Source organism: Psittacula echo (assembly GCF_963264785.1).
Source record: "Psittacula echo genome assembly, chromosome: 1".
Classification (NCBI taxonomy): domain Eukaryota; kingdom Metazoa; phylum Chordata; class Aves; order Psittaciformes; family Psittacidae; genus Psittacula; species Psittacula echo.
The window spans coordinates 86,441,798-86,455,534 of NC_137735.1; the positions used below are offsets into that span (position 1 = coordinate 86,441,798).

The 13,737-nt window shown below is 42.9% G+C and overlaps 1 protein-coding gene across 2 annotated transcripts; it reads right to left on the reverse strand.

Annotated features, from left to right (window-relative positions):
• Window positions 1–516: 516 nt before the first annotated feature.
• Window positions 517–13,530, reverse strand: XRCC6 (X-ray repair cross complementing 6). Of its 2 annotated transcripts, XM_080626889.1 has the most exons (12): window positions 13,398–13,530; window positions 13,181–13,290; window positions 12,588–12,726; window positions 10,481–10,735; window positions 9,466–9,649; window positions 8,385–8,571; window positions 6,618–6,786; window positions 4,785–4,946; window positions 4,099–4,228; window positions 3,342–3,442; window positions 2,126–2,239; window positions 517–1,337 (listed from the first exon to the last, which is right to left on the reverse strand). In XM_080626889.1, exons 1-12 carry the CDS (start codon window positions 13,477–13,479, stop codon window positions 1,141–1,143), a joined length of 1,830 nt encoding a protein of 609 aa, XP_080483015.1. In that variant the 5' UTR covers window positions 13,480–13,530; the 3' UTR covers window positions 517–1,140. The 2 variants fall into 2 exon arrangements, with proteins under 2 accessions (XP_080483015.1, XP_080483016.1); XM_080626890.1 differs by lacking the exon at window positions 4,785–4,946.
• Between the last annotated feature and the right edge of the window lie 207 nt (window positions 13,531–13,737).

Consider the following 13,737-nt stretch of genomic DNA (forward strand, 5'->3'; position numbering starts at 1 on the left):
TTCTTCAATACATTTCCTAATAGTTTCTGTGCCAAATAGGAATCCCTGAACACTGACACTACACAAACCAAAACAACACCTCATGTATTCCATGTTTGGATCCTGCAGAAAGTTACAGTTCAGCTAAACAATTAGTAGTATTTTCTAGAGCAAGATCAGTGACTTGGTTTTAGTCATCTTGCACTACAAGACATGTGGAGCATGCCGGGATGCAAGTTTAAAAACCAAAACATAGCCCCATGTGCAGCTTCCATAACTATGATTAAAAAACCAAAAATCAACTGGAGGTAACAAGAGCTACTCTCCACAACTTGCCATTTTTCTGTTTTCAAAGCACAGATCTGAGTAGAGAGGCCTGTACAATAATCTGACTCACTCGCTGCAGAGACAAAAAGCTCCCTGCCATCTAAGTAACTTAACTGGGGTAAGTGCTTGCAGCCTTCCAGGGAACATGATTTCTCCCCTTTTTAAAACCAGCTTTTGCTATTACAACTTAAAAATGGAAAACCTGGCTGTGCAGCTTCATGAAGTGCTGGCTTGTTGCCCAAAGGACTGGCAACTGCTTCCCATAATGATTTTCTCCTTTATGATCTGCTGGTAATCTTTGTAATGCCAATGGTGGAAGAGAACTCAATCTGATTACAAGTACTGATACTCACTGGCTGTTTTGGAGAGTAGGAGAGTAACACACCACATCTAAACTGTCTGTTAGCACACAGACTTGACCGGCTGCTTGAACTCATTTACACACCATTAACACAGATCATTCTTTCTTCTTACTCACACTGAACTCTGAAAACGCCAAGTTTTGCTGTAGTTATGATGCAAAGATGGTATAGCCAGTGTTGCAAAGGAAGAAGTCCAAAATAACTTTTATTAAGACATAAGGAAGGCACAACTGTGTTCACTAGCAATGGGGGACCTGAGTTAGCAGGGACTTCAATTATGCCTTTGGCTACTGTGAACAGAATCCAACTTTGCAGAGATGTTTCACAACTAAGAGTAAAAAATTTCTCCACTGCCTGGTTCAGCAACGTTCAGTCATCTTCTCCTCAGCAAGATAAACAGACACATAAGCATCCACATAAGACAACCACAATCTTAAGCAGACTGAAGTCAACCAGGGCCTTTCACTCCTGCTTAATGCTCGTTAAAGTATTCTGTTAACTCATCCATGAGCTCCTGCTTCTTCCCCCCACCCTTCAGCCCATAAAGCTTGCATGCATCCTTCAGAACAGGTACAGTGAACTTGCCCAGAGTGCCCGTCTGTACATGACTCCGCAGCTTATCTTTTGAGATTTCTACCTTGAGCCTCTTCTTCACTGGATCATCAGAAGCTAGAAAGAGAAATTTCAGATCACCAAGATTTTAAAGTTGCTTAATAGAAAGACATCAATGTTTCTTATACACAACACTGTTAATGGCAGTCAGCACATGGTACTGTAACAGCTCACAGACCTAGTTCCCATGTTTTGTTTTAAGAAGCAGGTGTCACTCACTAAGCAAGTCATGTAGTTTTTCACTGATAGGAGTCATTTCAAACAAGTATGAAACTCTGTGTCCTGATGGAAAGATCACCCCAAAATGAAACTTTTAAGGGATTCTCACTGAGACAGCAGAATGCAATGCTTCTACAGGGAGCTCAGCTAACTGACACTCCCACTTTATGCAGTTTCATAGACTCCCAAACTATGCATGTACTTCAGCATTACTTAGCCATTTAGCCCTAAAGATGCTCATTCTGGACTCACTAAACAGCCCATGCATAAAAGTCTGCTTCCTCACCAACACAAACTGAAAGCATGAACAATTTTATTACTCTGTCACAAAAAAACACAGCCAAAATTTAAAAAAAAAAAAAATAAATAATAATTTGCAATTATTTACCCACATTGCTTCCAATACTTCACTATGCACTTTCTCATTCCAGAAGTTCTCCAACTGGACACCAGAATCCCCTCTACTCCCTAAGAATCACTACTGGGTATAAATCCACTTCCTTGTGAAGAAGAATAGGAAAGCTGTTGCACAAGCGGCTTCTTTAAACTACGAGATGAACTTGAAACTTTAGGCTTCTAAACAGAATATAGACACCATGTTGTCTGTCTGCATCACCATCACTTACCTTGGTTTTGCTTTACAGCCTTCCCATTGGGATTGTAGTCAGGGGGATAAACCAGCTCCTTAAATTCCTCCACCAGGTTGCCCAACCTCCGGTTCATCTCTTCAACCTTTGGCACTGGCAAAAGAGACTTTCCCTTTCAAAAAATACAGTGATGACAGCAAATTCTAAACAAAGCCATCATACCCCATCCCTGGCAGTGTTCAAGGCCAGGCTGAACGGGGCTTGGAGCAACCTGGTCTAGTGGAAGGTGCCCTGCCCATGGCAGCGGGTTGCAACTGGATGAGCTTTAAGGTCCCTTTCAATCCAAACCATTCTGTGATTCTATGATTCTATCACCAATACAATTGTGTCTCTCTAATAACTAGCAAGCGTCTTGCAAACATGTGAAATGCAAAGACCTATGTTATGATACCCACAAATGAGAAATTTAGAGCTCTTGATAATATCAAAAGTCTGTATCATATGTTACGCAATGGACTCGCACATATTCTGAATAAGAAATACATACGTAGAACAAAACTGACACTGACACACTGGAAGTGTCATAAAAAAATCTCCCACTTGTTTGCACTGTTACCCAGGTCTAATCTTAAATATTTAGAATACAACAGGTTACTATCTAAGGTTGCAAGTAGTCTGAGGCAAACCAGCTTGTTTCTGTCATCTATCTATATGATATCTCGCACAGAAACCTAGATAATTTGTTAGGTGTCCCTTCAGAAGAGACAAGTAGTTACTCTAACACTGTTCCTGGAGTACAACATCGTTTTAAAAAAGGAATTTCTCCTTCAGGAATAGGATTCTTATCCTTTAATAAGGCACTCTTACCTAGGAACTCTCACAGCCACAGGGTGGCATCACTGCCTCCTCCAAAATAATTCTCTCAGTAATTCTGTCCATTTATCAGACTGAAATATTCATTAGACTCTTGAAGAAAGGGATTTACGAAAAAACTCTTGTCACCATAGAAAAAAGGTGATTCAATTTCAATTTTGGAGGCTAAAGTGAACAATTTTTCCTTTATCTTGAAAGTGGCAGCATTAGAAAGTAAGGTTTCAATATTTCAGAATGGACACATCCCGAATTCTACATCTTGGAACTGCACACAACTGAAGTATTTTTAAAAGACTTTTGGGTTTCTAGTAGCACATCTCCGACTTTGAACTAAGTCAAGAGCCCTCTGCCCCACCTCCCTTTGAACACCAATAATTCTCACTTGTAAGATCCTCAGCTTGTTCTGGCTCGAGCATATCCAGTGCCAAAGCCTCCAGATTCCTGAAGTGCTGCTGCAAAACTGGGTTCTCAAAGCTGTCAGTCCTGTCAAGAATCCCCCAAAACATCAATGCATGCAGCCAAGAAGACAGACCTCAACTTCTTTCAAGTAAAACTACCCTCTTTCTCCTCCGACAATCCATCTCATCAGAACTGCTTTTTCTCTTCTCAATTTGCCTGCTGAATCCCTATCTTGTCATGCATCAACCCCAATAGAAAGCTGTGTGAGAGAAATGGAGACAGTGGTATTCCACTTTAATAACAGTTATACTACTTTCTACATACCTAGGAAAGGATCTCCCATAAGAGCACTTCATAAAATGTATCCTTGCTATAACGAAAAAGGCCCAACTACTCTCTCTGAAGTGCTATAATTTAAACAATCCCAATCTGATCTGCAATAGACTGGCAGAACCACAATAGAATGTGATACCTCTGCAACAAATGACAACAGCCCAGAGAACAGGAGCAATTCTGTAAAGAACTCCAGAACGTGCTACATAAAGCATGTGGTGCCTGGGTATTCAAAATTATTAAGAATAAAGTTTGGACAAAGCTACTGCAAAGGGAAGCAATTTGCATCAAAATACATCAAAGTCTCATCTCGTGGACACCACAGCTGAACAATGTGTGCAAAAGAGCAAACAGCATTGTGCTTTCTTCCCCATGCTACCCCCTTCATGCTATTTATCTCCATGTACCTGTATTTGAAACGCAGTTTTTGAACTATTTCCTTCATTTTGTCCACCTGCTCTCGACTGGCTGGCACCTTTTCTGTAAAATCAACCTTCCGTTTGTCATCTGCGTATGGGAGGAAGATCATGTGGAAGCCTACACAGAAGAGAGGGAGCAAGAGAATAGTTATACAGAACCATGGCCTCAAAATGATCCTTCATGGGAAAGACCAAGATACTTATTATCTGCCTAGGTCTGATGACTCCAAACTAGCTAGCTATTTTCTTGTACACAACAGCAATTCATAACACTTCCTAGTACCTACAGCATGACATTCAATCCCAGTCTCAATGTATATAATCAACGTCACTAATGGCTTATTGAAAGAGATTCCAACTGAATTAATAGCTAAGAGTGGTATACTTGCGAGTTGCTTTGTATGAAGGAGATCAACTTGTCCACCTTCCCCATCTCTCACTGGATATAAGCAATAAAGGCTTGTGTGAAAATTGAGCAAGTGTCCACATGTTATTTCTGAAATGCTTTACTTTGTACACAAGCAGTGTTACTTCCCTAGTTTACATCCTCCCAGAAGAGGATTTTCCACTTAAAAGAGGTAAGAAAATGCAAAAGAGCAAGAGTCTGCCTTTGCTCCCTAATCATTCCGCACTCAGCTGAATCATGCAGGGAAAGGCAGCATCTTTTCCCATACCTGGAGGAGCTATCTGCACTTTCTGCTCATCCACCTCTTCCTCCTGGGGAATTAGGGCCACAAAGCGAGGAGGGCTGTTCTGCCGGGCAGTGTATCTGCACAGTATCATCATTTCCCTCTCCAGGCATTTCATCAGTAAGGCATTAAATAGCGTTGTACTCCCTGCAAAGTAAAGACTATACTGGTCAGACTGATAGCTTTGGTCCTTTGTTCAGGAATGTAAGCCCAGGCATTATAGTTTCAAAGCCTGTGATCTCTTTGAAATGGTTGAAATACTGGGGAGGCAAAAAGCAACTTTTGGAAGGGAGAGCCCTCAAAAACGACAACATTAGTGTCGATCCTGATCACAGCAGTGGTGAAAGAAATGAAATCATGAGCATCTGAGCTATCAAATACAATTTAAAGTTTTAAACAGGTATCTAAAAAGCCTCTTTCTGTTCTGGTGAGACATCATAGTAGCAGCACATCATAGAACCTTTGCAGAAGTAGCACTAACGTTGTGGTTTAAGCCCAGCCAGCAATCCAGAACCACGCAGCCGCTCTTTCACTCCCCCTCCTTCCTCCTCCCAGCTACCGGAGGGATGGGAAAGAGAATTGAAAGAATGTAACTCCCACGGGTTGAGATAAGAGCAGTCCAGTAACTGAGGTACAACACAAACCACTGCTGCTACCACCAATAATAATAATGATAAGGGAAATAACAAGGGAAGCGAATACAACCGCTCACCACCCGCTGACCGATACCTAGCCTGACCGAGCAGTGATCTAACCCTTCCAGGTAACTGCCTCCAGTTTATATACTGGGCATGACATGCTGTGGTATGAAATACCTCCCTGGCTAGTTTGGGTCAGGTGTCCTGTCTCCGCTTCCTCCCTGGCAGAGCATGAGACTCAGAAAGTCCTTGGTCAGGGTAAACATTACTGAGCAGCAACTAAAAACATCGGTGTTATCAGCGCTGTTCCCAGGCTGAAAGTCAAAAACACAGCACTGCACCAGCTACTAAGGAGAAAAAATGACTGCTACTGCTGAACCCAAGACAACTAAGAATTCAGACTGCAGTATTCCTCTCCTGATGCACACATTTGCTTTGTATTTTACCATATTTGGTGGTCAAGAAAAGACATATAAGTGAGATGATTCAGGAACCCGACAAGCTGGAGAAGCTAGTGTAAAGATTTTTAGTCAGCCACCACAAAATACTTGGTCATAACTCAGCCTTCTCTATCCACCAGTAGATTGAGGAGCTAGAATTTTTTCTTTACTACTGAAGTTTAGGATGCATTAATACTTTATTTCCCAAGAAGCAGATTTACATGCACATGTAAAAAGGGGAGAAAAAGCAGTTGTAAGCATCCTCTCCTCTCTTCACAAGCCCATAAAGTTCTGTTAATTCAACCATACTTCTTGAATATTGTTTTCACTTTGAGCTGATATAGACTTAACACCAGCAATTATCTCCACTGGTTTGGGGTTTGATTTTTGTTTGGTTGAGGTTTTTTTTTAAACCACCTTTGCCTTCTATTCAGGTACTAGGATCCTTCACTTTTGCAAATGACAAAACCAAATATTCTGGGACTACATCTGCATAGTTTGATTAGCTGCTTGTCATGATGGATGAAACACGAAATCCAATCAACTCTTCTGCTACTGAAGAAAACAAGAATTAACCTGGAGCTGAGGTCAGTAACAGTAAATTCCATACTTTTCAGCATTAGCAAGTTTTTATATCAGACAAAGATTTCACACTCGATCTCCAATGGCTCAAAACCACTATGAATCAGCTGCTTACCCTAATGCAAGGTGGTGAATCTTCTCTTGCCATCTTTACTTACCATTTATTAAGGACTCCTCAGGATAGATGAACTGGGAGGGCCTGATATGGTGGTGCTGTTTTAGCATTGACAGTGGTTTGAAGCCGATCAGATACAAGCCTGGAGAACCAAACCGTCTCAATTCTTCTGTTTCCTCTTTCTCCAGCACAATCTGGCGGTTTCCATATGTCTAAACCAGGGAAGAGCAGATAGTAGTGCTGTCAGCATAAAAACACTTGCAGGGGGAGGGAGCAGGAAGAGAATGCAATTGCTGTCTTCCACTACTGAAAAAAGGATTTCAAAAAAGACAGAGCGAAGTCTCATCATTAGTGCACACGGAAGTGGCAAGCCTCAGTCTGTGATCATCATTCCAAGGGAAATTCCACCTGGACATCAGCAAAATGCACTTTCCTAAGACAATGGTTAAGCCTTGGCACAGAGAGGCCATGTCCATTCCTTGAAGTTCTTCAGAGCTGCACCAAACAAACTGAGCAACCTGATCGGGCTTTGCGAGTCTTGCTCTAGGCTGGGTTGGACCAGACATTTTGAGGTGCTGTCTGATTCTACACTTCTTCAGCAGATGCACATCAGCTATCTACTCCTGGCAGAAACAGTGACCAAGGAACAATGCTTTTGATAGGTCACAAAAACATATTGTAGTCCAGCTGCTCAAGTTAGACATCACAGCTTAATGCTCAGCTTTCTTTTCATCTCCTGTTTATTTGAAGAAACTCATGTCCAGCATAAACAAACTTAATATTTAAACTTAAGACAACAACTTTAAGAGCCTCTGGCATGAAAGAACATATTTGTGCACTTGTGACAATATACCTAGCAACTGTATATCCTGCTTTGAAATAACGCTGTGCCTGAACAGAACATGACATTTAATCCACATCAGCCAAACTATCAAGCAGAAAGACAAAGCAAAGAATAAAATAACAAAAAACCCAAAGGTAATATACCATTTTTGTTCTTTTTTGGAAAAAAACTCCAACACTCCCCCACCTCCTATGATTCACACTTGTCTGTTCAACAAAATGGCCAAAATCTGTTCCTAGTGAATCCAAAAATAAAATGAGCAGTGACAACACGAGGCCACATAAGGTCAACCTCTGACAGCCTGGTTCTGCCTTGCGGAAAGAAATGACCTGTGTCTCTAAGCACATTTCCACTAGTGGCTATGCTTTCTCTTGACAGGCACGCTAGAGAAACAACCCACTCTTACTCTGCATAGAATTAAAGAAGAGTTTTGGTTGGAAAGGACCTTAAGATCATCTAGTTCCAACCCCTTGCCATGGGCAGGGATGCCTCATAGAAGACCATGTCGCCTAAGGCTCTGGCCAACCTGGCCTTGAACACTGCCAGGGATGGAGCATTCACAATTTCCTTGGGCAACCCATTTCAGTGCCTCACCACCCTCACAGTAAAGAACTCCTTCCTTATATCTAACCTGAACTTCCTCTGTTTAAACCCATCACCCCTTGTCCTACCCCTACAGTCCCTGATGAAGAGTCCCTCTCCAGCATCCTTGTAGGCCCCCTTCAGGTATTGGAAGGCTGCTATGAGGTCTCCACGCAGCCTTCTCTTCTCCAGGCTGAACAGCCCCAACTTTCTTAGCCTGTTTTCATATATGGTTTACAAAGTGAACAGGCTGTCCTCAGGGGCATAGAGATGTAAGTATTTCTGCATCTGATCTTGAAAGTGAAACATAACCAAAAGCAGCAAGATAATCAGCATCTCTTCCCCACCATCACAGGAAAAAGCAGGCACATAATAAATTGTTACCTGAGCCCTTTTTGTGTCACTAGGCAGGAGCAAGCTGCCTGTTTTCGCATTAAACATCCTTGTTTTTATTTTAACCAGTTCATTAGTTTCCCGATAAAGCTTCACTGGATAGGGCTTGTAAGCTTTGTGAAGAAGGTGGTAAACACCAACAGAAAGCGACAGATCTTTGTTCAGATACAGATTTAACCTGTGTAAAAAAAGCAGATACAGACTTGAGGCTTCTGAAAGTTCATTTGCAAAAGAAAGTAATATCCTCAGATAATTTATTTTCTCTGCCCTCCTCTTCCTCCCCCAAAAAATCACATGTATCTGAGCAAGGATGCCAGTGACAACAGCTCAGCTTGGGATTTTTAATATATATTTAAAAAAACCACTAGGCTGTCAAGGGAAGCTCACTCCCTTACTGTGCTTTCACATCATTCTGCTATGAACTGATTAATTTAAAAACACAACCGTTATGGAGTGCATGGCTCCAAAACCACTTTCTATCTGCTTTGTCAAGATCCCTCTAATCTCTCTGAAAGTATCTTTAATCTTACAGTAGGAGATCAGAAATATCAAAGCTATGTGAATCCACACCAAGTGCCTAGACAGACTGGCCACACAGAACATAACAGGCCAAAATAACTACTATTCATATTGAGGCACTTCTTTCTAAGTTAACACCAGTACGAAAAGCCTCATTTCAATCAGGTTTCACTACAAACTATTTCACATGTTGCAGATTTTTCTGTATTTTACTTGGCAATGATGTCATTTTTTAAAAAATGATCATGCCTGGACAAGCTCCATACAGAAGATGCCACACAGAGGAAAAAAGGAAGCCAATCTTCAATCTCCACTCTTCTCATCCACCAAAGACAAATATCCTTGGAAGCTAGGGAAGAAACACCAATCTTGGCCCAAGGAATTAAGATTGAGGAATGCAAGCACTGATGTTTCTACATTTCAATTGTTCCAGAGGAGGGAGGTGAGATGCAGTCTAAAAAGGCATCAGGTGCCACCACTGAATGAAATACCTAGGATATTTCTAGAGTAACTACAATTTCTAGAATATTATCTAGAATAACTAGGCACAAACCTGGCTGAAGTCCGTTTCTTTGTCTCCTTCGCTCGTACTTTCTTCATGAGATGTTCCAGTTTCTCTGACTGCTCAGGCTGGATCCCAAGGTCCTCATCTTCTGCTATGTTTACTATATCTCTGTAGAACAAAGAGATATTGAACCCTCCAGGCTTCTTTAAGTGCATCAAGTCCAGGATGATACCTAGAAACAAAGTAAAAGATAGGAGAAGGAGGATCACAAAACAGCTTTTTTCCTACATTGGCATTATTTCTCAGCATTCTCAGATTTCTCTATTTACACAAAGAATTTAAGCAAGAATAAGCTCCAAATTGTCATCTGCACCAGATGTGAAATTTTCTAGGGAAAGAGGCAAAAGACATTCTCCAACTTCAGTCTAAACAATGTAGCACAGAAAATGTTTCCTCCCTAATTAAGAATCTGGACAACATTGTGTATGAAGCAGCTCCCTCAGGCACAGATGCAAGTAATGAGTTCAGAAATTCCCCGTTCCCAGTTTCAAGGGCTAATGGATTAAGGAAGCCTCACAGCCTCCAAATCCAGCACGTCTGCTGAACTCCAAGAGCACTGGTTACCACAGCTACATAGTTGAACAAAAGAAGCATTTGCTCTCTAGTCACTGAGCTCAGGATGCTGTTCTTCAACTAATTCAGAATGGAGCCATTCAAATAATTTTCCTTTTGTGTTAACTTGGTGTTATTATTCTCTTCCTGGAAAATGGTAGAACAATGAAATAAAGTAGTTTGTTTTCCATGGCCCTCTCAAGTCCTGATTTATGCTATCAGAATAGAAAAAGAGATCCTAGAAAACAAACATTAGTTGTTGGATACCTGATTGGATAGCAAATTTTCTAATTTAGCCTGAATACCAAATTTCTAATTTGGAAAGTTTCAGAAAACTTTGCCAGTTCTGATGATTTTATGTTCTTTTCCCATCACAAACTTGCAATGCAGTCAGTATCTGCAAGGATACATCACTTTTATTCTGCCTGAAATTAAAGGGGAAAATAATGACCTGTGTCTCTCAGATCACCAGCTCTGGTCCTGGCCAACTTGGCTTTAGCACTGTCATTGGCATGAGGGTCATCCTCGTTGGTGAAGAGCATGATCCTTTTGTGGCTCAGTCTGACTCGGACATCACTGAAGAGATTAGAGCAGGCCCAGAGTGCTTCACCCAGTGAATAGTCAGCATTGTGGCCAAAGGTGTCACGGAAAAGTATTTGTCCTTTGTTTCCCTTGTACTGGTCCAGCTCTAGGACACGCTTTGCACCTAAGGAGAATAACAGCATTCATATACATTAGAAATACTGAAAGAAGTACCACAAACTCTTCCAAATATGCACCAAGGGGCCCTTGCAGCTGACATCCAAGTAACGTCCCCTCACACCTTTGTGGCAATGCCCTTCCAACACCCACCTGAGAAAATTGTTCAGTATAGCCTAATGTTTGTAATATTGCAAGCCAGTTACCACCTGAAAACACCTACCAGGGCCAAGAGGACACAAGTGTCCTGGCAATAATGAGGGGCTCTTCCTGCTGGGGGAGGGAAACAGGCAGGGATCCGAGTATTACAAATCCTCTACACTCAAAGGACAAGCACTCAGCAGAAAAGGCAGCAACTGCACCCACTGCAGAGGCACAACAGACTGCTGCGCCACCAGGGAGAGGAGAGGAGCCTGAAATACATCCTGCATCTCCACAGCACATTGGAAGGTTCATAATTATGCACTATATACTAACTAATTACAGTATTATTTTTCTTATCCAGAGCATGCTGCTCTCCAGGGGCAGCAAATACACAATTCTCTTCCTTTTTAACAACCACCACCTTTCACCTGCATTATCTTCATCAGCACAGCCAAGCTACTTCCTCTAAGGCAAGGCAAAGGGGAAGCAGGGAGAGAGAAGGAAAAAAGGATGAGCAAGAAGCCTAAGGTGCCTGCTGCCAGAAAAGGGAGAAGAACTTAAAGCAGTCTTGTCAGGTCCCTGTTGCAATTAATTCTGCAACTAGGACAGGGCACAGTTCTTTCAGGAGACCCCCTTGTGCTATTAAACCTGCTAGTTAAGAAAATTAAATCAAACCTCCTCAGAAATAAAGGCTGCTATTAAAAGCTAGTAGACAATATCACCCACAAAACTGGTGTCAGAGAATCTGCAACCACTAGCATGCATTCTTTGCACTCCTATCTTTTCCAGTTCAGCAACTGGCACTCATTCTCAAGCAGATGCTAGGTAGTTAATAAATAATTAATAATAAAAGGTGGCCACAAAGAAGATGTTTTTACATCTAAAAATTCCCTTTTTACAAGAAGTCACATAGAAAAGATGAAAGCTAATGGGCACAAGTTACTCTTGGGGAGATACTGACTGGAGACAAGAGGAAAATTTGTCACAATGAGAAGAATCAGGGAAGAGGTGGATTCCCCAATACTGGACACTTTAAAGATTTGGCTGGACAGGGTGGTGGGACATCTAGTCTAGTTCATGCCTGCCTAGAAAGGTTGAACCAGGTGATCCTTGAGGTCACTTCCAACCTGGTATTCTATGATTAATTCTACGAAATTCTAAGAAAAGAAAGAGCTAAATTCAAGAACTGCAAAACTTGTTCTGAAAATATGAGATGGAACATACCAAACAGGTTAACATATTGGACAACCTGTTCTAGCTGACCCTGCTTGAGCAGGAAGGTTGGAGAAGACAACCTCCAGGAATCACATCCAACCTCAGCCATTCTGTGATATTCTCCATCAGCTGGAATGCAATGGACCTTAGCATGTACGTATGCTTTTCTGAAGTGTGGCAGACACATGATGGGTCTCCAAGAGTTCTGTTAGGACCCTCTTAGGTTTAGCACACAGCAAGTGAACCATCACATTAAAACAGAAGAAAATACATATGAAAGGGACCTGACCCAACTATAACAGGCAAAGCTAAGCTCCTACTAAGATCCCACACTTTCAATAAACTGCTAAACCTACCCCTCCCCAACACATCTCAGTAACAGCAATCTTTTTGTTAATCTGACAGCTGTTTTCAGAGAGACCAGTTACTGACAGTGCTGCTACGCGGATTTCCTTACTCCATCTTTCTATGTGACTTTCATATCTCTTTACTGCCTCTACCTGGATTATCCAGCTCCTGAAGAACATAGACGTGCTTGAAATCTGCAGAGTTCTTGTTCTTTTCCGTGCCATAGAACACCACACCCAGCAGGTCCCTGTCACTACTAATGATTTTGCTGGTGTACACACTCCAGATGCACTGGGAAAAAAAAGGAAGGAGAAAAAATGCACATGGGTCAAAGCATGAAGAAAATCACCTACGGTAAGGATGCAACAGTTCTGACTTTGGCAGTCAGGCCTCTATACAAGCAGACTCTAGCAAACAGAACAATAACAAATGCTTTAAGCTATGTTTCCCCAGGAGAAGGAGTTTGGGATTCTTTTTTTTTCAAGAGATCTCTTTCAGTACACAGCCTTAGGTATTTTTTCATTAGCATTCCCTTTCTAGGAGCAAGATCCACGCTGAAGGCAGATCCATCGCCATTCTATACACGTTTCCCCCACACAACTCGGGACACGGCCCACCAGGCATCAGATCCTCCAATTCCACAGCCATCCTTCAACCTCGAGATGCTCCAGTATCCCAGGGCCCTTACACCAACAGACCAGGGAGGGCAACCACCCGGTCCCCAAGGCTCCCCAAGCAGCCTTACCTGGATGGTCATGTCAAAGGGAGTCACGCCGTCCCCGTCGGGCTCAAACATGCCCTCGGACGCATCCACTAAGAAAATGAGGCTGTCCCGACCTAAGAACTTGTAATCCGCTACGGAACAGGGAGGGGAACAGCTTTAGCAGCGGCCCACTCCACCCGTTGACCCCCGAGGGGAGCGGGCCCCGGCCTGCCCCCTGGGATGGCGGATGAGCCCTTACCGACCGCCTCAGCCCCCTCCTCGTCCTGTTCCTCCTCCTCCTCCGGCCCCTCGCTCCGGTAGTAAGACACCCAATCCGACATGGCTCCTGCGCCGCGCGAGGCCCAGCGTAACCGCGAGCACCTGCACCCCCCGCTCAACCAACCACCCAACGCGGGACCAGCCCTCCATAGAGCCGCTGACCAATGGCCCTGCACCTCCCGCGGGAAGCCACGCCTCCCCTCCGCATGGATTGGTTGAGAAGAGAGAGCGAAGGCGGGAGCTCTGCCTGCCCTGCCAAACCTCAGCCAATGGCAGGGGGGACTTCCCGCATCCCCGCCCACTGAGCTCTGGCACCGCCC

Coding starts and splice junctions, on each gene's coding strand:
- XRCC6 (XM_080626889.1), bottom strand. CDS start 13,479: ATGTCGGATTGGGTGTCTTACTACCGGAGCGAGGGGCCGGAGGAGGAG. Junction 12,727..13,180: donor CCTTTGACATGACCATCCAG/GTAAGGCTGCTT, acceptor TTTTTTTCCCAG/TGCATCTGGAGTGTGTACAC. Junction 4,947..6,617: donor TGAGGAGTCCTTAATAAATG/GTAAGTAAAGAT, acceptor TTTACTTTGCAG/GGAGTACAACGCTATTTAAT.